At 37.0% G+C, this 27124-nt stretch overlaps 1 protein-coding gene across 6 annotated transcripts in view; it reads left to right on the forward strand.

The window, feature by feature from the left end:
• Positions 1-208: 208 nt before the first annotated feature.
• Positions 209-27124, forward strand: part of TANGO6 (transport and golgi organization 6 homolog) — a 176673-nt gene continuing 149757 nt past the window's right edge. For all 6 annotated transcript variants that reach the window (XR_012126525.1, XR_005063209.2, XR_012126524.1 and 3 more), the window contains exons 1-7: positions 209-373; positions 8749-9389; positions 11338-11454; positions 13049-13190; positions 15676-15812; positions 20300-20462; positions 21746-21828. Coding sequence is in view for 3 of the 6 variants with exons in the window: in XM_037025309.2 (XP_036881204.2) it covers positions 277-373; positions 8749-9389; positions 11338-11454; positions 13049-13190; positions 15676-15812; positions 20300-20462; positions 21746-21828 (1380 nt within the window). In the remaining 3 variants the exon portion in view is untranslated. The remainder of the gene's footprint in view (positions 374-8748; positions 9390-11337; positions 11455-13048; positions 13191-15675; positions 15813-20299; positions 20463-21745; positions 21829-27124) is intronic.

Genomic DNA, 27124 nt, shown 5'->3' on the forward strand with positions numbered 1-27124 from the left:
ATATTTTCATATTAAATACATATTATATAGTAGTTAATCATATTGTGTTTCTGAAAGTGTATGTGAGAGAACGTTGTTAATGATTTTTTTCCTTCCAAGAGAATAACGGGGTCCTGAGGACATACTTATTTGCCAAGGGGGCGTTTCCGACCGAGCCGGCCCCGCCCCGTGACGCGCACCCTGCCCCCCGCCAGCGCCTTCCGCCACACTCAACATGGCGGTGGCGGCCCGCCGAGACGCCTGAGCCGGTCGCAAGAGGCGTGTTCCACTGCAGTCATGGCGGCCCCCGGACGGGCCGCTGGCAGTAGGGCTCTGGAAACGTGCGGTCTGGAGCGGATTTTGGAGGCGTTGAAGCTGCTGCTGAGCCCGGGAGGTGAGAGGACGGACTTCGGCGCCGGGCTGCACCGGGGCTCTCAGGGCCGTCAGTCGTCAAGGGCCGCCTTGCCTCCCGCAACGTGCGCCCCTCAGGCCTCCCCGCGCCCCCGGGACCCGGAGGCCGTCCCACCCCGAGCCTGGGAGCTTTGGGTTTTGTCCAGCCTAATACCTTTGAGGCTCAAGTAGGGGATGGGACCCATACCAACGCCTCGTGAGCGCTTACGTTGTAGCAGGCACTGTGTCAAGCGCCTTGGGTACATGCTTTCCTTCAGTCCCTACTGCAGCCTTCCAAGGTAGGGCTGCGGAAGGAGCTTCCTCGAGGGTAGGCGCTCCTGCTGTGCAACGTGAGGGCCCAACTTCTGGAGGACCCAGGGTCCGTGTGGACACCGGAGATTTGTACAGTGCTGAGGAGTCCAGGAAAAGGAAGCAGTGGCGTTGGAGCTGGGTTTGGGGAGAGCATGTAGGGGTTCACAGTCTGTGGGAGAGATTTATAGTCACTGTTAATCTTAACGTGGTGGGCTGACAAGATCTTCCCAATCTAGAATCTGAAGGGATCTTGGGAGTGGTTTAGCCTGGCACTCACCATTACAGCTGAGTACACCCAGGGCGCACTGAAGAGATTTAAGTAACCTGCCCCAGTCAAGTGGTCACATTAGGCGTAGCACGCAGACCCAGAACCAAGGTTTACCGAAGTCCCTTCTCAGACCAAGGCAATTACTTAGTATGGTGGCTCTGATGTTACCCGAAGCTTTGGGAAAGGACACAATTGAAAGGTGGCCCTGTGTTATAAATTGGACTGTATATTTTGGAGGAAGGAATTTGTAGGGCGAGCAAAGGGACCTGAAGGGCTGTGAGGTGCGGTTCCAAGTTTTGAGACACATCCCCAAATTACAAAAACTCCTGCAAACATTCTACGGTACCTGACGGAAGTGAAATCAGTAATAATAATAATTGAGTGCCTACTAAGTATCAGTCCCTATAGTATGCTGTTGATGTGTACATACCACTTAACCCTCACAGCAATCCCAATTGATAGGTGTTACTTGTATTCCATTTGCTAGATGAAGGAACCAGGGCTCAGGAACATTGGAAATTGTCCATTGTGAGTCTATTAGCTGGTAGAGCTAGGATTTGAACTTGGGCACCTTCCACTTTAGTATGATAACTGTACTCCTTCTCCCCAGTGAAGAAAATAAACTGCAAAATACCATTTTAACTTGCTAATCAAGAGGTCACTTGTCTAGTAACTGCAACTATTTAAAACAACTGAGAACAAGGTTAAAAAAACAAAAAGTCTGGAAGTAATCATATATAAAAGCACATAGACATAAAACACATTTATACAAGACCCTCCCTATAGCTAGCTCTAAGAGTATGTGGTGGAGTTACATGCATGTGCTATTTAGCTTACAAGAATTCAATTCAGTTTATTCATTCCTGTTTGAAAAAGAGTAGTGTAAGTAGTGTGATAAAATAATATCATTTGCACATATAGTCTATTATATATTGTATGCATGTGCCTTCTGTTTGATCATATCTGAGGGCATTAAAAAACACCTGAGCATAATGATTACTGAGCTGTCACTGGTGGACAAAGGTGTTCAGGAGACAGGGTGAAAGTATTGGTTAAAATTACATCTCACTGGATTAAACATTTTTGATTTCTCTTTAAGTTGACTACCTTCGAGGTAATATTTACTGAGAATCAACTTTGTATAGTATTCTGTCCTCAATGCTACAAAGATATATCACAACTTGGGCTCTCAAGCATCTTGTCTGGGGAAATGGTGTTATACATACACTCAGAATGGCAAGAGAACCCTAGTGGCGAGTGGACAGTACAGTTAACAGTTGGGTATAGGAATTGTACAGGGGTGTGGTGGCTGTGGACGGCTGCAAGAGGAAGATGTCTAGGTGGGACTTACATAAAAGAACAAGATACCAACAGTTTTTCACTGTTGAGCCTTCAAAGTTCTGCTACATTAAGCATTTTCTCTTCCCTTGCCTTCCATTTCTGTTCTCAGTCCTAGGGCAAATACAAATAGTGTCTACACTTCCATTGTTAGAAATTGTGTTCAGCAGAATTTGAAAAGGGTTTGTCAATTTAGTGAAGTTCTTTTAGTACAAAATGGAGGACATCTCAGCAATAGTTTCCTAAAAAATAACTTCTGTACTAAATAATAGACTCACTCAACTCTTTCATTAACTTTGAATTAATGGGGGCCGTGGGAGAGGTGGAAATTCTGATAATTTGTAAATAATGAAGCTGTATCACATTTATTTTTGCATGCCATATTGCTTTGAACTTTGAATTTCATAAAATGTACCATACACATTGTGAAGTCTGCTTTTAAATGTCACAAAGCATAGATATTTAAATTGGTAATTAGGAAGAATAAATCATGCTGTTCATGAGGGCAGCATTCCTGAAATGTGATAGGGATGGATGGGTTTAGGTGGTAATAGAGAAATATTTTGAGGCTGAATAGTGGAGTGGAGTGATTCAGAGCCTGGGCTCTGTCCAGACTGCCCTGAGTTGAATATGCCCTGGGGCAAAAAGCCTTCCACAGCCTCCTCATTTGGGAAGAAGAATAATGTTATAATACCTAACAGAGTTGTGATGTTAACTTAAATACTTACTGCACTTAGAACAATGTATTAGCTACAGCTAATATGTTTTAAAAAATGATTTAATTTGAAGAAGTAATTAAATAAATAAAGCAAATGAAAATATAGTCAGTACTCAGATAAATGGCAAAAATTGTGGAAAGAACTATGTGAGTGAAATTTGGAAAGCATCATTTTAAGGCAGCAGATCTAAAACTGGTTTTAGCACTCTTTTTTCACTCTTAAAAATTGAGGACTTTAATGAGTTTTTCTATGGGTTATACATATCAGTATTTGTTATATTAGAAATTAAGACCTTAAGAGAAATCTTTTAAATTTATTTAAAAATAACAATAACAATCCCATTTTGCATAATGACATTTTTAATGAGAAATATATTTTGAAAAAGAACTTATCAGGAAGAGTGGCATTGTACATTTTTGCAAATTTTCCTGTCTGGCTTGTTAGAAGGCAGCTGGATTTTCATATTTGCTTTTCCCTACAATCTGTCATGATAGGTTGTTTTGATTGTAGTAGATGCAGGAAATTTAGACTCTCATAGATACGTAGTTGGAAAAGGGAGGAGGATTTAATCACCTTTTCAGGTAGTTGTGTATATTCTTTTATAATATACTAAAACTCAATAGTAGGTAATTTCTTAAAGGTTGATTGCAGTATGGAATCTGAACTGATGCACTTTTCATACTTGGTATACTTATGAGATAATGAGAGCATAAAAGGCAAATGTCTTAGTATTAGTACAGAAATAGTTTTGGCTCTATAGACTCCCTGGGAATCTGGAACCTCCTTAAAACCTGAGTCCCATATACCACACTTTAGAAAACTGCTTTAAAGGGATGCCTTTGTTTTCGAGTAGATTTTATTTTTATTACCAGTAGAGTGCAGAGAAGACTGCTTTATTAAGGGGCTCTTGAAAAACCAGCTAATAGCTTTTGTTTTAAATCACTTTCTTTGTGTCTCACGTTTGGGATCAAAACTCTTATAAAGGCACAGGAAGTCACTTGGACGTTGTTTAGTTATTCTAAGGGTTAGTGGCAACAATCTGTGAAAGCCCACATTTCCTTTTCAGGTGTATATTAACCAAAAGAACGAGATATTCATGCCAGTGGGTCAGAACACTTGAACTAGAGAAGTTCTGGAAAATTCTTAGTTTTCTGCTTCTCATTATTTTTAAAGAACAATGTTATTGTTCCTTTTTCTTTTTATAGATGTGGTTAATATTCCTTATAGTAAAGCTTAAAAATAGATACAAAAACTGAAAGAAGAAAATTAAAAATGACCTCAATCCCCACTACCCAGAGATTGCATTTGGGGGAAAAAAAATTTTTTTTTTTGCATCAAACACTGAAATGTCTTTATTATTATGAGTGCTGTTTTTCCTAAAAATTAAATATTTACAGATAACTTTGGAAGATAGATAATTATAATTAGATACTATTCTTTTTTTGACACCAGTTAACTCATATAAGATATACATTGTTTTATAACCTTAAAATAACTTTATTTAGTATAGAAACAATACATATTTACTGTAGAAACAAATTTATAATTAAACAAAAATATACCCCACCTATAACCCTACCACCCAGAGATCATCACAGTTTAATACTTTCAAGTATAAATTTTGAGACCTTTTTTTCTGTGTGTGTGTATATATGTACATATATATATTTTAATATAGTTAGGTTCATACTGTTCCTTTATTGATGAAGTTTCAGAATAATCAGTGTCTTAATCTCCAAAAGGTAGCCAATGAAATGATTTTTTGGTTTATTATGGACTAACATTTTTTTGGATATGATATGTTTCAATTATTGTATTCATTATTCTTGATATAAAATTGTCCCACTTGTGGCCTGTGGGAGCCATCGTGAGTTGATCTTGGCTCTTTGACGTGATCTTTGGAGTCTTTGATATTTAATAGCTTCCTTGCTTTCATTCATGACAAGATGTCCCAGATTCATCTTACACATTTCTCGTTCCATTGTTTTTTTTAAAGTGTAATTTTTTCTTTATTCGCTTGTTTTAAAATACTAGTCATTCAATTGTGAATAGGTATTATATCTACATGGTTCAAAAATATTAAAATATAAAAAGATACTTGATGAAGTCTCTCCTATCCCCATCCCCAGTCACTCAATTCTCCCACATTGGGTAAACGCTATTGTTTGTTTCCAGTGTACCCTACCAGAAATTTGTTTGTTTTTTGTTTTTAAATTAAAGTATCATTGATATACAATCTTAACGAAGGTTTCACATGAACATTATGATTTCAGCACTGACCCATATTATCAAGTCCTCATCCCCCACCCCTGCCCATTGCAGCCTCTCTATCAGCATAGTGAGATGCTATAGAGTCATTACTTGTCTTTGTACTGTACTGCCTTTCCCATAACCTACCTATATTGTGATTGTTAATTATACTGCCCCTTAATCCCCTTCTTCCTCCCACCCACCCTCCCCAACTCCTCCCCTTTGGTAAATGCTAGTCCCTTCTTGGAGTCTGTGAGTATGCTGCTCTTCTGTTCTTTCAGTTGTGCTTTGTGCTTTGTTGTTATGCTCCACAAATGAGTGAAATCATTTGGTATTTGTCTTTCTCCACCTGGCTCATTTTACTGAGCATAATACCCTCCAGGTGCATCCATGTGGTTGCAAATGATAGGATATGTTTTCTTTTTATGGCTGAATAATATTCCACTGTGTATATGTATTTATCCATTCACGTACTAATGGACACTTGGGTTGCTTCCATTTCTTGGCTATTGTAAATAGTGCCATGATAAATATAGGGGTGCATATGTCTTTTTGAATCTGAGAATTTTCTTTAGGTAAATTCCTAGGAGTAGAATTCCTGGATCAAATGGTATTTCTATTTTGAGTTTTTTGAGGAACCTCCCTATTGCTTTCCACAATGGTTGAACTAGTTTACATTCCCACCAGCAGTCTAGGAGGGTTCCCCTTTCTCCACAACCTCGCCAGCATTTGTTGTTCCTTGTCTTTTGGATGTTGACCATCCTAACTGGTATGAGGTGATAGCTCATTGTAGTTTTAATTTGCATTTTCCTGATAATTAACAAGGTGGAGCATCTTTTCATGTGTCTGTTGGTCATCTGAATTTCTTCTTTGGAAAGGTGTCTGTTCAGATCCTCTGCCCATTTTTTAATCAGTTTATTTGTTTTTTGGGTGTTGAGGCATGTGAGCTCTTCATAAATTTTGGATATTAACCCCTTACTGAGTAAGTTGTTTATGAATATATTCTCCTATACTGTAGGATGCCTTTTTGTTCTTCTTAAGTCTTTTGTTAATACAGGAAGTGCTGCAATGAATAGATTGGGTGTATGTCATTTTTCATTTTTGCCTGTGTATCTGTTTGGAGGATAGATTCCTAGAAGTGAAGTTGCTGGGTCAAAGGTTAAGTGCCTATGTAATTTTGCTAGATATTGCAGAATTTCTGTCCTTAGGAACGTACCACTTTAGTTCATACCAGCAATGTACGACAGTGTGTGTTTCTTCAAAACCTTGCCACATAATGTGTTATAAAACTTCTGGGTTTTAGCCAGTTGATAAATGGGAAGTGATATTTCAGTGTAGTTTTACTTTTCTCTTATGAGCATTGTTGATCATATTTTCATGCTTCAGATCCATTTGCATTTCCTTTTCTGTTCGTATCTTTTGCTCATGTAGTGCTTCATACTGTTTGTTCACTTTAGAATATTCTTAAAGAATATGTCCTTACAGCCACATAATTTAGTGGCTGTAAATACTCCATAATTCACTCATTCAACAACTGCTTATTTTGAACAGCTGCTGTGTGTCAGACAGGACTTGTTCCAGGAGGGAGAATACAGCAATGAATAAAACAGCAACATCCCTGTCCTTACGGGGCTTTTATTGTAATTGGTGGAGAGATAAGAGTAGTAAAATAAATAATATGCATACATGTAATATGTTAGATACAGGTAGACTATAATTTACTTGTCTAATTCCTTGTTATTGAAAATTTTTTTCTAATTTTTCACAATTATAAAATAGTACACTGTTGAATACTTTGTTATTAAATACATTTTGACCCTTTTTAACTTGTTTCTTAGTAGCTACATTAACTTTAGTTTTGAATCTGTTACTGCTTGTATTCATTTGTATTTTCCACATTTTATTATTGTTTTATGACTGTAATCCCCCTTATTGCATTATGTTTTCAGTAGATGTCCAGGAATTACAATATACATCCTTAATTCTTCACGATCTGTTTAGAATCAGTATTGGACTACTTCACATAACATGTAAGAACCTTGCAACTGTAAGGGTCCTTTTACAGCCCTCCTCCCATTTAAGCTTTATGCAGTAGTTTTAATGTTTATTATATCTACATAAGTTATATATCTCATCATATGATTTTATAACATTGCTTTAGTTTTATATATATATATATATATTCAAGTAAATTAAGAGGAAAAAATTAGTATTTTATATTTACCCTTCCTGATGTTCTTCATTCTTTCCTAAAGATCCAAATTGCCAGCTGCTATTATTTCCCTTCAACTTGAAGAACTTCCCTTAGCCTTGCTGGCAGTCAATTATCTTCATTTTCATCTATCTGAAAATGTCTTCACTTAATTTTCATTTTTGAAGGTTATTTTTACTGAATATAGAATGCTGAGTTGGCAGGCTTATTATTTTTTTTCTGTCAGTACTTTAAAGATGTTTTTGTGCTGCTTTTGGCATTCATTGTGATGGTAGGCCAACAGTCATTCATAGAATCAGCCCCTTCCTTATATGTAATATGTCATATTTTTCTGGCTGCTTTCAAGATTTTCTCTTTATCTCTGGTTTTTAACAATTTACTATATGATATATATGATTTCCTTTTTACTTTTCCTGATACTTAGAGGTTAGACATGGCTGGAGATATAAAATTGAGAGTTGTTAGCTTATAGATGTTTCTTTAAAGACATAGGCCTAGATAAGATCATCGAGAAAGAGAATGCACCGTTCAGGACAAGCCCTGGAGAACCGAGATATCTGGTAGAGGAAAAGGAGGCAATAGAGGAGACAATATAGGGATGGCCCTTTGCAGTAGGAGGAAAACCAAAGAGTACAGTGTTCAGGAAGCCAGGAGAAGACAGTGTTTCAAGGAGGGCATCGTGAACGGTATCTACTGCGGTGAATGTAGAAGAGCTACTTCACCAGTAGAGGGCAGAAAAGACCACTTTTCAAAAGGTTGGGAAATTTGAGAATAGATATTTGGGGGGAGGGGGTTATTAAATTAGTCCCTTTGAACCCTATGTCTGTATTTTGTGATCTACCTGACTAGAATATAAGTTTCTTGAGGGAAGGGACTTTGTTTTGTTCAGTGCTTCATCTTTAGTATCTAGAACAGTTTGAGTGAATCTTCAGTGGTACACGTTCATCTTCTTACTTTTCTGTTCTGGCTATAATTTAAACCCAGTAAGGTGACTAAGACATGGTCTCTACCCTCAGAACATGTGGGGAATAGAAGCAAACTAGATGAAGTATGACGTGTTAGGCACACTATTCCAACTACATCCAAAGTGCTATGGGAAGGCAGGAAACGTGGTCTCGAATTCTTTGTAGGCCGTGGTGGTACACCTGGGGAAGCCTTTCCGGAGGTAACGGCATCTGAGCCAGGCCTGAGAAGGTGAGCAAGAGTGGGCAAGGTGTTTCACAAAGAGAGAAGCACGATTTGTTTTCCATGTATGTAATCTCCTTTTCTTTCTTCAAAAGGATCGGGCTTAAGTTCACTACAGATGACAAAATGTGATGTCCTGCTGGCTACTTTAAAATCGAACCTGTCCGCTTTGGAGGACGAATTGCTGAAGGATCCTCACTGGAATGAATTGAAACTCCTGAGGGATGAAATTGCTTATAAGGCAGAATGGCCACTAAACTCTGTGGATGTCACCTGGAGTTTTACCTCTCAAGCCTTACTGTTGCTGTTGTGCTTGAAGGAAACCATGATCTACCTTGTGGCTGATTTCAGTCCAGGTAAACCCAACCCGAGGAGTCCAGAAGCTGCCCCTGCCCTGAGCCCAGATACACTTAGTGTCGCACAGCAGAAGACTGTCCAGTCAGCTTTGCAGTTTGTGGTCACCTTGGGTATCTGCCCCTATCTCATGCCTGGTGTTGGAGTCCCTCTGAGATGCAGGACTGAGTTTGGTGCTGGTGTTCAGGATGTGGTGTGTCTTGATGCTGCCCCAGATGCAGCCCAGAGACTTTACACCAGCTGCAGGGTCCTCCTGAATATTGCACAGCATGCATCTCTGGGGAGCTTGATTTTCTGCCGCCATTTGGGGGATATTGCAGCAGGTCTGTGCCAGCTGGGATTCTGCCCAACTAAGAGGAAATCGCTAAAACCTGAGGAAGAGGTAAATATACATTTTTTGTCTTTGTGTATGTCTGTGTGACCATGCATATGTATTTGTATGTGGGTATTATAAAAGAAAACTCTTAGTTCTTTGGAAAAGGGCTGATGGGAAGATCTAGAATTCCTCTTTAATGCCGAAGCATATCTTGTATATCTTGTGGATAAATAAGTCTTCTTAGGGAGGTAGAGGTTTTGTTTATTAGTTGTTAGTCCCTTGCATGCCTGGAGAGTCCATTTCATCTGTTTCTTCTTGTCATTTTGTGGAACAGCTATTGCAGGCTTTTTGTTTGAGCTTCTGTTTCCTCTTCTGTAAAATGTCTGTAATAATAACTGCTTGGAAGGTGGTTGTAAGGATTAAGGATACTGTGTGGAAAGTACCTAGCCAAGCCCCCAGGAGTGCTCACCAAAAAGTAATGACTATTAATATTAATATTAATATTGAACTATTTATAACTCCCTCACTAAGTTCTTGGGAGGATTGGATGAAATAAAGTATGTAAAGCCCTGTGTACGTGAATAGCTCAGTCGGTGTTCATTGGTATTATTAGTTGTTAGGGGTATGTGCCTGCTTTTTGCTGACAGTCAGTAAGGATTTGAGTACCTGGACTATAAAAGGTGCTGTAGAGGTTACATAAGTATCTGACATGGTCCTTTTCCCAAACAGTTCACACTCTAATTTGGGAGACAAGACTCTCAACTATAACATGGCAGGGATCTACACTCCCCTCATAAGAGGACCACCAGCGTCAGCGCAGGAACCTAGCCAGGAGAGTTGTTAAGACAAATGTATTGAGGGTCATATGCATGGTAGTTCCTTAGACATTGCAGCCAGATCTCATAAAGCCTACCAACCTCGTATGTCACTCTCCAACTTGTTCTTTTTCTGTTCCCTTTTCTTGCATATGTTCACAAACATTTGCCTAAAAGCCACCATTATCCTAGTAGTGACATGAAATCATGATTGTCTCCAGTGCCTTTATGTAATGTGGAGTGGAGCCCTGTGCTACAGGGTATGAGTCTTGATAGTTCTACCAGTGCCTACTGCCTGCTGTTGCTGAGACAAGGGGATCTGGACTGATAGGGGGATACTATTACTGGGCCAAGCAGTGCCCCAGTATGCAGGAGAGAAAAAGGAAACACAGAAAGGACCACGGAGGAAAGCAGGAGAAAAAATGGACAGAAGGGGAACACAATGGGTGGACTTACGAAGCTGGGCAAGTCCCAGGAATAGCTGCTACTTTGAGCCGCGCCTGTACTCAGCTTGCCAAAGGGTTTGGGGGCAGGACCCTGACTGTACTGAGTTATCAAAGGGGGACAGTACTGCTGAGATTCAAGAGGCCCAATCAATAGCACCTCTCTTTGCTGCCCAAGTTCTGATTGAATTAAAAGATAGTTAACCAGTAAGAGATAAAAAGTCAAAATGTTACCTAAAAGTCAAAATGTTACTCCATTACTCAGAAGTACAGAGTTGGAGCATATAGCTTATAGATGGAGACAAATGGACTTCCTACCACTGCATTCAAAAATTAGACTCTCTTATGACTCACCCAGTTTTAGGAGTGCTGGAAAACTGCAGTGCCTTCTGCCCCATGGCATGGGATATGCCTCTGTAGAATCTATAGCAAGGAAGAGCAGAACGCAATGTGCACTTGCTCCCAAGACAGAAGGGCTGAGCTGTGCATACCAGAACTCACCAATAAGTGGGTTTATTTCACACCGACTAATAAGATAAGTCAATAAGATCTGCCCAGAAGTGAGTGGGGGGATGAAGAGAGGGCCTGGAGTGTTTCGGTGTTAGAGCTTCCTCCAAGTGGAAGGAAATCAAGAGGGGGAAGAAGCTGTCCTTCCTCTCCTCACACAAGTACCTTTGTACAGTGTTGTAAAACATTACCTTCTCTCTTGCCTGCCTGGTTTGTATTCTGCTGACGCCAAGTACATGTTTCTTGTAGGTATTAACTGAAGAGGAAAGAGCCCTATCTAGGGAGGCCTTGAGAGACATCCTGGATCAAGTGTATCAGCCGTTAGCAGTCCGAGAATTACTTATCCTCCAGGGAGGACCAGCCCAGGTATTCAGGCCTGGGGACTCTTGCGGGAGAATCACTAATGGGATGTGTGGTGTGCTGTCTTTTGGGAAATGGGATAATCTAGTTGAGTCTTATTTTATCCTTTAGATTACTAAGTAGTATTTGAAAACTAAGTAACACTGACTCTTAGGATAATTTAAAAGGATTTTTCTTACAATGGAAGAATATGGAAGAAATGGAAGAATATGCCAAGAATATGGCAGTTTTATTGAAAATATATTTTGTTTATTCTGAAACTGGATCTTTTTTTTAAACTTGTTTTAAAATTTGTCTGACATTATATTCTTTTTGGCAGGACTATTTGAATATTGTATTCTTTGGAGTATTTGAAGTCAAGAAATTAAAATCAGAGCTATTATTGGAACGGTATTTAGCTCCTTTGTCTGAAAAACATAATAGTATATATTCAAGTAGGCAGAAGATAGTCCCTTTTTTTCCTTGAAAATAATTATTTTTCTGAAATTTTTTACTTTGATAATATAGATGTAATTACCTATTTGCTTTTAGTACCTAAATTTTAGTTATGAATCTGGATGAGTAGAGTAATGGGTCTAAGAAATTGGCTCTAGGTCAGGAACAAGGACCAGCTAAAGCTGGGGGTACAAAGATACTTCCTAGTTGAAGTCATTTTCAACTCATCTCTAGGATATTACTTGTAGCCTCCTGTTGGGCCCCTCTGGCTTCTCTGAATGAGCCCATTGTTTGGCCAGATTAAACCAAATACATTGTAAGAGTGTGGTACAAAGCAGAATCTCTGAAGTTAGGCATAGGATTCAACCCCAACATGTAGCTGTATGAGTTAGTACATGTTTCCATTCCTCAGTTTCCTTACCCATAAAATGGGCATAATAACAATACCTTCCTTGTAAGTCTTTCTTGAGATTGTGGGAGGTACTTAGCACAGGGCCTGGAATATCATAGCCCCTCAATAAATGGGCATTATTTATCTTTCTTAAAGAGAGAGGATAGGCAAATTCAGATTAAATACCTCTGCCACTAATTTTTATGCTCACATATTTAAACACAGTGATTGACAGCAACATAGTGCACATTCTAGGTCCCAAATAAGGGACTGCAAATCTGTTTTGTTCATGGTGGCTCCACAGAGCTCTCTAAAAGGAGCCCTTGAAGAAATCCAAGTCTTTGTTGAAACTGCTGTATCCCAGGAATCAGAGCAGCTATGATCATCGAAGTGGGACTAGGCCGTCCTTTCTCTGTTGTGAACTGTCCTCTTAGTGATGAGTAGTGTTCATAGGAATCTTCTTTGGAAGCTAGATTTGATTGGAAAGACTGTATTCAGATAATAGCACATTAACTTTGTGTTCCCCAAATCTGTATTTTATTCACTGATGTGTTTTCTATTTCTGGGTTTGAAATTTCACTTGATATTTCACTTAAAATTGATGCTGAAGAAGATTTTGTAAGAGAGTCTTTTTTGGAAAAAACGTTGCTCTTCTGAATTCTGTTTAGCATACTATTAATAGTCATTATAACTCAGCATATATATATGTTTTTAATAACTTATACATGTCTATTTCACTGACATTCAATTCATAGCTTTCCCTTCCTTTTTCAGTCTTGCACAGAGGCAAAGACACAAGTGAGGTGCCGGGCCCCAGCCTGGCTTCGGCGTCTATGTGGGCAGCTGCTCTCTGAAAGGTTGATGAGACCCAGCGGTGTTCAGGCGGTAGTCCGGGGCATTTTGGAAGGAGCAGGTGGTAAGAATTAAATGTTTCTGTTACTTTGATATCCAGTTTACTTCTTTTTCCTAAACAGTCATGATCAACTGTTCACATTGTCAAATAATATAGTCAGCTGTTTCAAATAATTTGTAATATCTATGAAAACATTGCACAGAATGTTTAAGCAAAAGCCTAAAGAAAATGTGAAATTCCCTATGGGAAAGAGCTTTGTACCAGGTGCTGAGAGCGTATCACCTCAGGATTAAAATATAAAATGGTTCTCTTGAAGCTGGAGACACCTTAGAGATGCACATTTTGGGATGACATTTTTACATTCATTTCCCAAGTCCTCAACTTTTGTAAGTCCTCACTAATAGAAAAAACTTAATTATGCTAAGCATAGTAGTAGTTTTTAATTAATACTTACTGGTTTTTAGAACAACATTATACATGCACATAGTTTGAAGAGTCAAATAGATCTATAGGGAAAAGAAGCAGTCCTTGGCACCTCTCCACCCCATTTGTCTCCCTGAAGCAACTGCTTTGAACGCCTTTTGCAGGTTTCTTCGTATTTACCTCTGTATTTCTGACTATAATGCACATACAGCACCTTCTTTACTTTTCAGTTTCAGGCATCATCTGTCAGCGTCTCACCACGTGCGGAGGAGGGTTTTGTTCTCTTTCAGAACCCTACTATCATTCCCCGAAGCATACTTCCCATCTCCTCAGTTACTGTATCTTTATTTTGGCCGGATCAATATTCAGAGTTGATATTCTTCTATGTAATTATTATTTACAGCTGACCCATGTAGCACACCATGACCCATTTCTTTTTTACATGACTCTTGTACTTGGAGCTAATGGTCTTTTTTGTTTGTCTGCTTAGTTTTTTTATGTCCTTATCTCTAGCCTGTTCTCAAATTCTCCCCCGTTTGTGTAGGTCTCCTTTTACCAAGTTCACATACACGAGATGTTCCTTCAGTTTCATCTTCCTGGAGGCAAGTCTCTGTGTCTTCTCTGATCTGGACGAGTCGCCTTCACGCAGCTGTCATGCTGGGGCTCCTTCACCCTTGCCTTTCTTTTGTGTTCAGTCCCTATCTCCTCTGTCCCATGCACATTACTGTCCATGCTGCTGTAACAAATTACCACAACTGAGTGGCTTTTTGGTGGAAATAACATTTAAACTGAGCCCTGAAAGCTGAGTAGTTGAAGAGTGAGAGAAGACCATTAGAGGCGGAGAGAATAACGTGTATGAAGGAACTGACGTAGGGAAGAGCAGTGAGGGCAGAGAATGGTGTGAAGTGAGGGACATGGGTGGGCAGCGGCCACGTCACAGAGGCCTGGGGGATTTCAGACTTTATTCTGAGGGCAAAGAGAAACCATGGGAAGGTTTTAAGAAGGAATGAGGCGTGATCAAATCTACATTTTAGAAATATCTATCTAGATGTATTGTGAAGAATGGGTTGGGTGAGAGCAGAAATGGAGGCTGGTTAAATAAATTATGGGACATTAATGAGATAAAATGCTGTGTACCCATGAAAAAAGAAGGAGGCAGCTCTAAATGAAATGATTGTATGAAATGTAATCATTCAGTATGGGCCCACCTTGCTTGCCTTCTCTCAGAGTTCGGTGTCCTGGGCCACCTGGTTTTCATTGTCTGAAAATGATTGTTTATATATTTTGTCCAGTTTTCTTACTTGATGCCTTATGTATTAGGAGGACTTTCCATGCTCACGAGTGGGAACAGAAACTATTCCCAGCCTTGTGTGAACTCTGGATTGTTTCCGTTGCTCCTTTCTTGTGGTTCTTGCACCAGCCTGTTTTCCCCGCACACGCATGCATGCTCCACCACAGACTTGAGAGAGGACTCTGCAGATCTCTGGAGTTCTCTCTTTGTGTAGCTTCCTCCTCTCTGGTGTACTGCCCTGAAGATTCTAGCTGCCTTGGCCTCCCTGAACTCTGAGCCATGTTTCTTTAACTCAAAAAGACACCAGGCCAAAGGTTTGGTCTCTCCTTTGCTGTGGCCCTAAACCTCTAGGTAGGCTAGGGAATTCATGGGGCTTCCCTTGTTGCTTTCTTCTCTCAGGGATCAGTGTCCTGAGCTGCCTGTTGTCTAGTGTCTGAAAATCATTGTTTAGGTATTTTGTCCAGTTTTCTATTCATTTAAGGTGGTATGGTAAATTTGGTCCCTGTTACTCCATGGTTTTGTTTAAGGCATTTTAAAATGATGTGATGCATATAAAGAGACATAATAATAAATAAAAATAATGATGTTGGTGATGATAACAATGGAAGTAATGAACAAGCTCGTATTCAAGTCATATGAATAATATCATTACAATGATTAAGTGCTACTTTTTCTCTGAACTTCCCAGAAGCCAACATTGAAAGGAAGGGTAAATTATCTTATAGAAGAAGTAAACAATTTTCAGTGGAGAAAAAATGCTTTTTACCCCAAGTTTTAAAGACCTGATGTGGGGAACTGACATGAGTCTTTGACATCTCTGTCCATTGCTGGCAGCTGGGCCGGCTGGTGGGAGTGATGCAGAAGCCACAGCCGCCGACTGGAAGAAGTGTGACTTGATTGCAAAGATCTTGGCCTCTTGTCCCCAGCAGTCTCTTTCACCAGAGGATTACTATCGGGATATCTGCCCCCAGGTAAATACTTCTGTCTCTTTTGACCGTTTGAGGATTATCTGCTTATTTACAGAAGGAGGACTTTTAATGTTTCTCTAATACTGAGGTAAAAGCAATAGAAAATTTAAGTTTATTGTTCAGTGAAGGGCCATCTTAATAAGTGAATAAAAACCCGTGGTAGCCCCACAGCAACACAGCTTCTCTTCCTCAGCCTGGTGACTGTGGCTTCCCCTCAGTCATAATGCCCGTGGCCACCACACAGCTTATGTTGCTTTTTAGTCGTCAGGGTCCCAGTATCAGACAAGGAGAAGAGAAAGATCACAAGGGAAGTTGTTCAAACCATTTTGGCATGGAAACCGAGAATGTGCAGCTTTTTTGAGTGGCGAGATCTGAAAATTGTGTACAAAAGGTATGCTAGTGTGTATTTTTGTGGTGCCACTGAGGATCAGGACAATTAACTAATTACCCTGGCAATAATTCATCGTTATGTGGAATTACTTGACAAGCATTTTGGCAGTATGTGTGAACTTGATATGATCTTTAATTTTGAGAAGGCTTATTTTATTTTGGATGAATTTCTCTGAGGGGAAGTTCAGGAAATGTCCAAGAAAAATGTCCTTAAAGCCATCGAGCAGGCTGATCTACTGCAGGAGCCATGTCATTTAATTGCCCTGTGTACTAAATGACTGCTACTCATTGTGTATGCAGAATTTCCCAGAGCAAATAGAGAGCTGATAAACTTATGAAAGCAAATATCCTCGCCTTGGTGATTGATTGTCTTGTATAATAATAGTAGAACATTTCAGAACTAATACCTTTACAAGTGTGGTTTTTTTTCTGTTCTCATGCCTCTTTTCTTTTCATTTTCATTTTCTGTGTGATCTTGAAAGATTATATTCCTGCTCACAACTGGCTTAATTTCTTCTTGAAAAAATGTGGCCTATGAATGTTTTGAGTAATATTTCATCTTAAACACATACATGTCATTTATGAACCATCTGTTATTAATCTTATAAGAGGAAAACCTAGCAATAAAGAAACATAGCTGTAATGCTAGGTGGAAATAAGCAGTGCCATAATACAATGTGGTGTGGTTTGGTCTTCAGATGTTGGAGGTGTGCAGGGAGAAACTATATCTAGCGTGACTGTAGTACAGTCTGTATGAGCTAATGTATTCTAATGTATCACATTAAAAGAAAAGGCTATTTGGAAATAATACAAGAAAGTAAAAATCCATACTATTATATTTAAGGTAGACTATTCAGTTTTTAAGAAATATGTAATGCCACATTTATTTATTTATTTTTTAATTAAAGTGTCATTGATATACAATCTTATGAAGGTTTCACATGAACAACGTTGTGGTTTCAACATTCACCGGTATAACCCCCCTGCCTCTGCCATTGCAGTCGCTGTCTATCAGCGTAGTAAGATGCTATAGAGTCATTACTTGTCTTCTCTGTGCTGTACTGCCTTCCCTGTGATCTACCTAGATTGTGATTGCTAATCATAATGCCCCTTAATCCCCTTTTCCCTCCCCACCTCCTTCCCTTTGGTTGGGGAGTCCCTTCTTGGAGTCTGTGAGTCTGCTGGTGTTTTGTTCCTTCAGTTTTGCTTTGTTATACACCACAAATGAGTGAAATCATTTATACTTGTCTTTTTCCACCTGGCTTATTTCACAGAGCATAATACCCTCTAGCTTCATCCACGTTGTGAATGGTAGGATTTGTTTTCTTTTTATGGTAATGCCACATTTATTCAATCACATTTGTGCTATGTAATATCAAACAGTCTCTTTAAGAACTATTAGCTATATCAGAAGTTTTTTCAGTATCTATTGCTCAATAGTAAGCAACCTTTTAAAGTATTAATACTGAGTTTATATAGTTAAAATTCCAAAAAGTTTAAATAGCAATATTTTACTAGTTATGGTTTTATAAGTCTTAATTTAAATACAAGTATTTGTTAACTGGTTTTTATATTTCTGAATATTGAAATGTTTAATATTGACCATTATTGTGTATGCTTTTACTAAAACATGCAACATATTTTATTATAAAAGTAAAAGTACCAAATAATTTATTTTTATATCTAGAGAGTTTAAAAGCTTGACTTGAGTAACTATCACTAAACAATAAATTCAAAAGTTGCTGAAACTGGTTTACCATTGAAAGAAGACCTATGACAATTATGTATTAGGCAGGTCTGCAGATAATTATTTCTATTCTTACCATTCTTGCTTATGGCATTACATTTTTTAAAAATTAAGGTATCATTGATATACAATCTTATGAAGATTTTACATGAGCAACATTATGGTTTCAACATTTACCTATATTATCAAGTCCCCCTCCCACCTCATTGCAATCACTGTCCATCAGCATAGTAAGATGGTGTAGAGTCACTACTTGTATTCTCCATGCTATCCTGCCTTCCTTGTGACCTACCTGTATTGTGAGTGCAAATTATAATGCCCCTTAATCCCCTTCTCCCTCCCTCCCACCACCTTCCCCAACCCCTTCCTCTTGGTAACCACTAGGCCCTTCTTGGAGTCTGTGAGTCTGCTACTGTTTTGTTCTTTCAGTTTTGCTTTGTTGTTATACTCCACAAATGAGGGAAATCATTTGGTACTTGTCTTTCTCTGTGTATGGCATTACATTTGAAGCACCTGGATGGGGGCTATCAAATGAGAAATTTATCATTATACATTGAAAGCATTGGGAAACATTAGTCTTTCATTTCCATTTTCTCTTTTACCCTTCTTCCTGCCCTGAAATATGTTCATCTGGTTTTAGTGCTGCAAAAAATATGCATTGTCTCATGCCTGTTTGCTTTGGATGCTGTGTGCTGAGCTATAACAAGATGTTGCTTCTTTTATCTGTATACAGCTGTTTGCTTTAAATTAGGAAATCTTGAAATAGCTTTCCTTGCATGTCTAAAATGAAAATATTGCATGTCCAAAAAAACCCAAGCAACCATATGAAAGAGACTGGTTATTACATATGTACAATTATACATATGTGTATTTTATCCAAATGATAACATGCTACATATGCTGTTCTTCATTTTGCTTTTTTAACTTAACATACCTTGGAGATCATTTCATGTAGAGATGCCCCATTCTTTTTCATGGTTACATAGTATTTCACTGGGTTAATGTACCACAATTTATTTAAGGAGGCTTCTTATCAATGCATTGATTTGAGTTGTCTCCATTCTTTTGCTTTTACAAAGCATGCTACAGTTAATAACTATAAATCTTGTACACATGTAAATATTACCATAGGAAAAATTCCTAGAATTGAAATTACCAGTTCAAAGGGTATATGCAGTTAAGTTTTTGATTGATACTGTTTAGGTACTTCCACACCTTTGCCTAAAGAATGTTACAAAAGTTTTCTATCTTTGCTAATCTCACTGGTGAAAAATAGAGAGGGAGTTTTCTTTATCAGTACTCCCATGCATTTAGATGTAAGACACCCTTTTTCAGTACACTCCCAAGAATTCAGTTTGCTATGCTGATTTTCAGGATTCTCATGGGTGGACAGAAATGAGAACAAAATACCATAATATAACAACTTATATTGAAAAATATATAGTATTTTTCTTGTAGGACAAAGTTAGCATTTGCATGATGAGTAAATATTTCCTGAAACAAGTAGCTGTAGTTTTGGTACTTGACAAAATGATGAAATCAAGGCACAGGGTTCAGGCTTGCTGAGTCCCTCTCTGGCAGTGTTAGAGGTTACATACAGTTTTTGGACAGAAGATTCTCCCGTCTGCAAAAAAGTGCAAAAGTCAATTTTTAAGTCAGAAACAGAAATGCACTTTTCTGTTAGTTGCTTATATTGGGGTAAATCTACTCATAGCTGCTGGAGATCTGCTATGTTTATCTTTGAGAATAAAATAGATTGTTGTCTGGGTAGTTCAGACATGGCACGTTCTTCAGACCTTAAATATATTTATATACCTTGACCCAGTAATTTCATTTGGTGGTGCTATTTATAAGAGCAGAATTTGGTGAAAAAGCTGAATGTCTGGATATTAGTGAATAATTTAATAAATTCTTATATACAGTCAAATATAACATTTTTGAGGAATTTATAATAATATGAGAAAATTTCAGCAATACACAAGACTGTTAGTATTAAGTATGGTCTCAATTAAAAGGAAAAAAGAATTATACAGAAATACATTGAAAAAGATACACCACAAATGTTTATAGTGATTTGGGAAGATTTAATTTTCTTTTTTAAAACTTTATTTTCCAGATTTTCTACAGTGAGCAAGTATTTTATAAACTTGATAAAATTATTGAATAAAAATATAGCCTCCTCAGTTCTCAAAATCTTTGAAATTGTGTTATTAAATTTTAAAAAATTCTGTTGAATCAATGTTATTGCAGTGAGTTTAATTTTTGGTTTAAAGAAATTAATGCTTCCTCTTCATAGTTAATGTAACACTCCTTGCAAAAGTCTGGCATTTACTTCATGTACTTTTTCTTTTAGATTCTAGATTTATTTCACTTTCAAGATAAATTGACAGCACGACAATTTCAGAGAGTTGCCACGACTACCTTTATAACTATGTCAAGAGAACATCCACAACTGGCTGCAAAGTATTTGCTTCAGCCCCTATTAGCTCCTCTTCATCAGTGTTTAAATACACCAGGTAAAGGAGGAAGTCTGGTTGTTGGGTCTTCTTCAGTGTTTCAGATTTAAATGACTTATATCTGTGGTATTTTGGTGTCTTTAGCTGTCTTCCCCCCAACTTTTTATTTTGAAAAATCCACTTCACCAAAGTTCCAGGAAGAGTACATTGAACCATCCTATCCGTTTGATGAAGATTGACCAACTGTTAACATTTTGGCCACATTTGCTTTATCTTTATGCCATTTGTAACAGCAGCTACATGTATTATCTACTGATAATAAAAAGGAGTAGGGAGGAATATGACTCCTCTTATATAGCCCCATCATTGCCTCTGGAGAAGCAATCTAAAGTATAAGCTTTCTTTCTTTTCTTTTTTTTCATGTTGTATCACATTTTTAGGATTGTGTGGCAATTATGATGAATTTCCATATTTTATCTATTCCAAGATGCACATTTTTTTTCATACTTAAAAACTTTTTATTTTGAAAATCTGTTTCACATTTTAACCTGATGTCAAAATGCATCTTACGATCATTGTTATCAAGGTAGCAGTCATGGTGTTGTCTGTACCTGTAAATGGACATTAGAACTTGTAGAATGGATGTCAATGACTTAGAAAAAAATTATGAAAAAATATAGAATGGGGGACTCTTAAGAAATGTCACATTGCTCCCTGAACTCTTGGTGGCACAGAGGACAATATATTGTGGCCAGATGTGGATATCAGTAATGGAGTTGAAATGTTTCAGAAGAGTTGGACACTTCATGTCAAGTTTTAATCATTTCTTATCTCATTTATCCCAATTATTTAGTTTATACAAAGAATGATATATAATAAAAATATGTCTAAATAAGTCTAAAAGAACTCTTTTAATACTTAAAAACTGTATTTTGAAACTTTTTAAAGGGAAATTTTCAAATATATCTACAGAGAATAGTGTCATGGATTCCTTTGTACCAATCACCTCGGTATAACCGTTGACTCTGCCATTTTAACTTAATCTAATCCCCAATTTTTCATTCAATAAATTTAGTTAGAATTCTGAGCCATAATGCTTCATAGGTTACTCGGCAGTGTTTATTTCTTTGTTAGTGATACATAAAATAACAATGAATGTTTACAACCAATGACATCATAGATTCCATGAAATATACTTGAATGGTGCCATCTTATACAACTGTAACCATGTCAAATTTTAGTGGTAACTTACCAAACTTTCTGGTAAAACTTTTTTCCTTAGGTCCAGTTTCTTCTCTTCACTGAGGTGCTGAGTGTGGATAATTTTGTTTTTTGTTCTCTAGAGATTCCAGAGAGTGACGTGGTACCAGGGACCATTTTGGTGACAGAAGAAGAACTTACTAGATGTATTGAGGATGTATTTAAGGTTGGATTCAAGGCCCTAATGTTTTTAGCTAATATTTATACTTAGTTTTTAAAAATAATATTTTTTTAGCTGCTATTTCAGGAATTGGAATGACTAATCTTAAATTCCAAACTGTCAAAATCTTTTCACTTTGAAACTGGAAACTATAAGCTGTTAGTGAAAAAACCAGTACATCTTAAAACTGTCAATTTCATCATTTACTCTGAATGTTAAACAGTTTAGATTCTCTAACTGGCACATGCCACTGGTGAAACCATGTCTTTTGAAGAAATTGACAGAGGCATTTGCAATACTAGAGGCTTCCCCAAAGTGTATGATAATATTGAATCTACTTTATAACTTTTGATAGTAATCACCATCATAAAGAAGTCTTAATAAATGAATCTTGTAAATGACTACTTAAATATATACTGAAAATGAAAAAAAATTATAAACTATATATTCTCTATGATTACAATCTTTTAAATACATATGAAATATATATATTTTAGACAAAAATGAAATCCTTTGTGTTAGAGCCAGATGGAGTTGGGTTAATGTTCTTCAAAGAAATTTATTTTGATAAATTTATAATAGTAATTTACCATGAAAACTATATACGCTAGTAAATAGCTTTCAAAATTAAATACCATGTAAAACAGTACAGCCACTTTGGAAAATAGTTTGGTAGTTCCTCAAAAAGTTAAAGATAGAGTTATTATTAGCGGAAGTTCCACTCTCAGGTATATACCCAAGAGAAACGAAAACACATTCACATAAAAACCTGTACACAAATGTTCATAGCAGCATTTTTCATGAAAACCCAAATATAGAAACAACCCAAATGTCTATCAGCTGATGAATGGATAAACAAATGTGATATATCCAAATAATGGAATATTTTTGAGCCTTAAAAGGGAATGAAATATGGATACATGCCACAACATGGATAAACATTTAAAAACTATAATTTCAAAATTTTAAAAGAAGCCAGACACCAAAGGCCACACATTGTATGATTCCATCTAGTATATGAAATGTTCAGAATAGGCAAATTAGTGGTTGCTAGGGGTTGGGGTTGGAAATGGGAAGTGGCTGCTGTGAGTATGGGGTTCCTTTTTTGAGCTAAGGAAGATGTTCTGGAATTAGTGGTGATGGTTATACAACCTTGTAAATTTACTAAAAGCCACTAAATTGTACATTTTAAGAGAGTGAATTTTATGGCATGTGATTTATATCTCAATAATTTAAAAAATCTATATTCCACATTTCTTGTTTCTTTTCAGTGGCAATAAATTAAACATTTTAGAGTATATTTTAAGTGTCAGTTTATTAAGAAATAGTTCAAACATACAAAAAAATATGAAGAGAACAACACTCTTGCACCCAGCTTAAGAAATTAAACATTACCAATTCAGTTGAAATCCTCTATCTACCCATCTCTGATCACACTTTGCTTGCTTTTCACCCAAAGGGCACCACTATACTGAATTTGTATTTATTATTCCGTAAGCTGTTTTATAGTATTGTTGTGTGTGACTTTAAATTTAAATAGCATTATATTATATATGTAGCTTTAACACATTCATTTTTCACTGCTAGATGTCATTCCTTTACTTAACGGTCACCAATTCATTTGTTTATTCTTCTACTGATAGACATTTGCATTATTCCCAGGGAGTTTTTGCCAGTCCATGAGGTTCACTGTGGCCTTAATTAGCAGTTAATAAGTCTTCTCATTACTGGCAAGGTTGAGCATCTTTTGTGGTTTTGGTTCATTCATATTTTCTCTTCTCTAAATTGCCTGTTCATATATTTTGCCCATTCAAAAAATTGGGTTATTTGCCTCTTTAAAAACATTTTTAGAGTAAATCTTTTTTTAAAAAAATAAAACAGCTTTATTGAGGCAGACTTTACAATCATAAAATAATGTTTTAAGTGTACAAGTTAAATGATTTTTAGTAAATTTACATAGTTGTAAAACCATCACCACAATACAGTTTTAGAATATTTCAGTTACACCAAAAGATCTCTTGTGACTATTTATAGTCACTTCCTATTCCCACCCCTAGCCCTAGGCAACCACAAATCTACTTTCTATTTCCATGGATTTACCTTTTGTGAATATTTGGTATGAGGGAATCATGCAATATGTGTTCTTTTGTGACTGGCTTCTCTCTCTTAGCATAATGTTTCTTAGGTTCATCTAGGTTGTTGCATAAATCAGTATCTTGTCCTTTTTTATTGCTAAGTACTATTCCATTATGTGACTATGGCACATTTTGTTTATCTGTTCATCAGTTGATGGACATTTAGGATAATCTTTTGTTTTTTACTTTATAAGATATAATTCACATACTATACAATTCTCCCATTAAAGTGTGTGTATCAATGGCTTTTTAGTATGTTCACAGGTTTTTGCAGCCATCATCACAATCAATTTTAGGACATTTCATTTTCCAAAAAGAAACTCTATACCATTCCCAAAGCCCTCCACCAACATTCCTTCCATCCTCCCATACCTCCAGCCCTAGATAGCCTCTAATCTACTTCCTATTTCTATAGATTTGCATATTCCAGACAATTTTTTTTGTTGAGGTATAGTTGATATGCAATATTATAATCCTTTCAAGTATACAACATAGTGATTCAATATATATGTATATTGTTAAATCCTCACCCCTACTAGTATATTTACTATCTGTCAACATAGAAAGATGTTGCAGAACTATTGATTATATTCTCCATGCTGTACTTTCATCTCTGTGAGTAATTTATATTATGATTTTGATTTTGTGCCTTTTTATCCTCTTCACCTATTTCACTCACCCACCGTAAACCCTCTGCCATGGCAACCACCAGTCACTTCAGTGTCTTTGAGTCTTTTGCTGTTTTATTCATTTTGTTTTGTTTTGTTTTGTTTTTAGATTCCACAAATAAGTGAAACCACAGGGTATTTGTCTTTCTCTGCCTGGCTTATTTCACTTAGCATAATACCTTCTAAGTCTATCCATGTTGTAGAAAATGGCAGGATTTCTTTCATTTTTTATCGCTGGATAATATTCTATCATATATGTGTATCACATCTTCTTTATCCATTCATCTATTGATAGACAATGGTTGCTTTCATATCTTGGCTATTGTAAATGTAACAGTAAACATAGGGGTGCGTATATTTTTTTAAATCAGAGATTTTTGTTTTCTGTGGATAAATTCCTAGGAGTGGAAGTACTGGATCATATGTTTCTATTTTTAGTTTTTTGAGGAACCTCCATACTGTTTTCTACAGTGAGTGCACTAATTTATATTCTTACCAACAGTGTAGGAGGGTTCTGTTTTCTCCACATTCTCTCCAATACTTGTTATTTCTTGTATTTTGGATAGTGGCCACTCTAGCTGGTGTGAGGTGATATCTCATTGTGGTTTTGATTTGCATTTCCCTGATGACTGGCAATGTGGAGCATCTTTCATCTATATTTCTTCTTTGGAAAAATGTCTGTTCAAGTCCTCTGTCCATTTTTTAATTGGGTTATTTGTGGTTTTGTTGTTGAGGCATATGAATTCTTTATATATTTTGGATATATCATTTACAAATATATTCTGCTATACCACAGGTTGGTTTTGTTGATGGTTTCCTTATACAGAGCTTTTTAGTTTGATGTAGTCCTACTTGTTTATTTTTGCTTTTGTTTCCCCTGCCTGGAGATATGTGTCCAGAAAAAAATTATTCTTATTTATGTTTAAGAGATTTTTGCCTATATTTTCTTCTAAGAGTTTTATGGTTTCATGCCTTATATTGAGGTCTTTAATCCACTTCAAGTTTACTTTTGTGTATGGAGTTAGAAAGTAATCCAGTTTCATTCTCTTGCATGTAGCTGTTCAGTTTTCCCAACATCAGTTATCGAAGAGGCTATCTTTTCTCCATTGTTTATTCATGGCTTTTTTTTGCATATTAATTGACCATATATGGTGGGTTTAGTTCTGAGCTATCTACTATGTTCCATTGACCTGTGTGTCTGTTCTTGTGCCTGTACCATACTGTTTTGATTACTGTAGCTTTGTAGTATAGCTTGAAGTCAGGGAGCAAAACACCCTCAGCTTTGTTCTTCTTTCTCAAGATTTTGGGGTCTTTTGTGACTCCATATAAATTTTAGGATTATTTGCTCTAGTTCATTGAAAAATGCCATTGGTATTTTGATAGGGATTGCATTGAGTCTGTAAATTGCTTTGGGGAGAATGATCATTTTGGCAATATTAATTCTTCTTATTCCATGAGCATGGGATAGATTTCTATTTATTTGTGTCTTCAATTGCTTTCATCAGCACAATACTCACTTTTTACTAAAGTGAGATGTTTACTACCTTTTTATTTAATTCATTATTTAAAAAACCCAGAATACCCTTTACAGGTATTTATAGGTATTTGTCTGATCTGGCATACAAATATAGAATTAATTGCTTACAGATAAAGCATGACATGATTACTTAGTGAATATAATGCTGTTTTTTTTAATGCCTCAAAGACATATAAAAAGAAATTTCCTGATATCCTTTTCTGCACATTCATAGCAAGGACTTTTCAGATTATAGAAAGACAAATTATATAGAGCAGTCTAGAAAGCAAATGTTCTGAATTAGAGAACAAGGCCCAATTAACTTTCAGAAAGATTATCTTTGGCACATCCCACCTTAACAGGTTGTTGAAAAAATGTTAAGTGGTGGGGTGTGGAATGTCAGACTTGAAAGTAGTGTCAGCTGTAGGACTAATTTTGACTAAACTTTGGTACAACCCCTCCCCCCCCATAGTGTTCCTTGGAAGTCAATAAATTGCTTTTAGAAGAAGAAGAAAGCAAAATAGCTTCTTTCTGGCAAGTAAATTAGCCTCTAAGAAAATGGAAAGATCCAGAAATAATGAATCATGCCATTTCTGGTATTTTTGCCCCAAAAAGAATTAGGTGAACCTCCTAATTCTGTGCACAGTTTGGTGAATTAAAAACCTTCCTGGAGAGGCAAGCAAAACATTAGTTTTCTGTAGACAGTTGATTATACACAAGGATTGGGACTGTCGTGAAAGCAGGAAGGGGTGCAGAGGGGTAATTATTCTCTCTACAAGGTTTTGGCAGCTCAGCTGCAGTGGGAAAACAGAGGAAATGTGTATGTTGGAGGAAAATGGTAAACACTGTAAAATTTAGCAACAAAGGATGTGTTGTCTTTATTAACTTTTTGCTAATACTAAATTATAGAGCACAGCTCAAAGGCAGGAAATAAGGAAAACATCTGGAATGGTTGAATTAATGCAGCAATGCACTGGGTAACA

This window comes from Manis javanica, chromosome 17 (genome assembly GCF_040802235.1).
Source record: "Manis javanica isolate MJ-LG chromosome 17, MJ_LKY, whole genome shotgun sequence".
Lineage (NCBI taxonomy): Eukaryota > Metazoa > Chordata > Mammalia > Pholidota > Manidae > Manis > Manis javanica.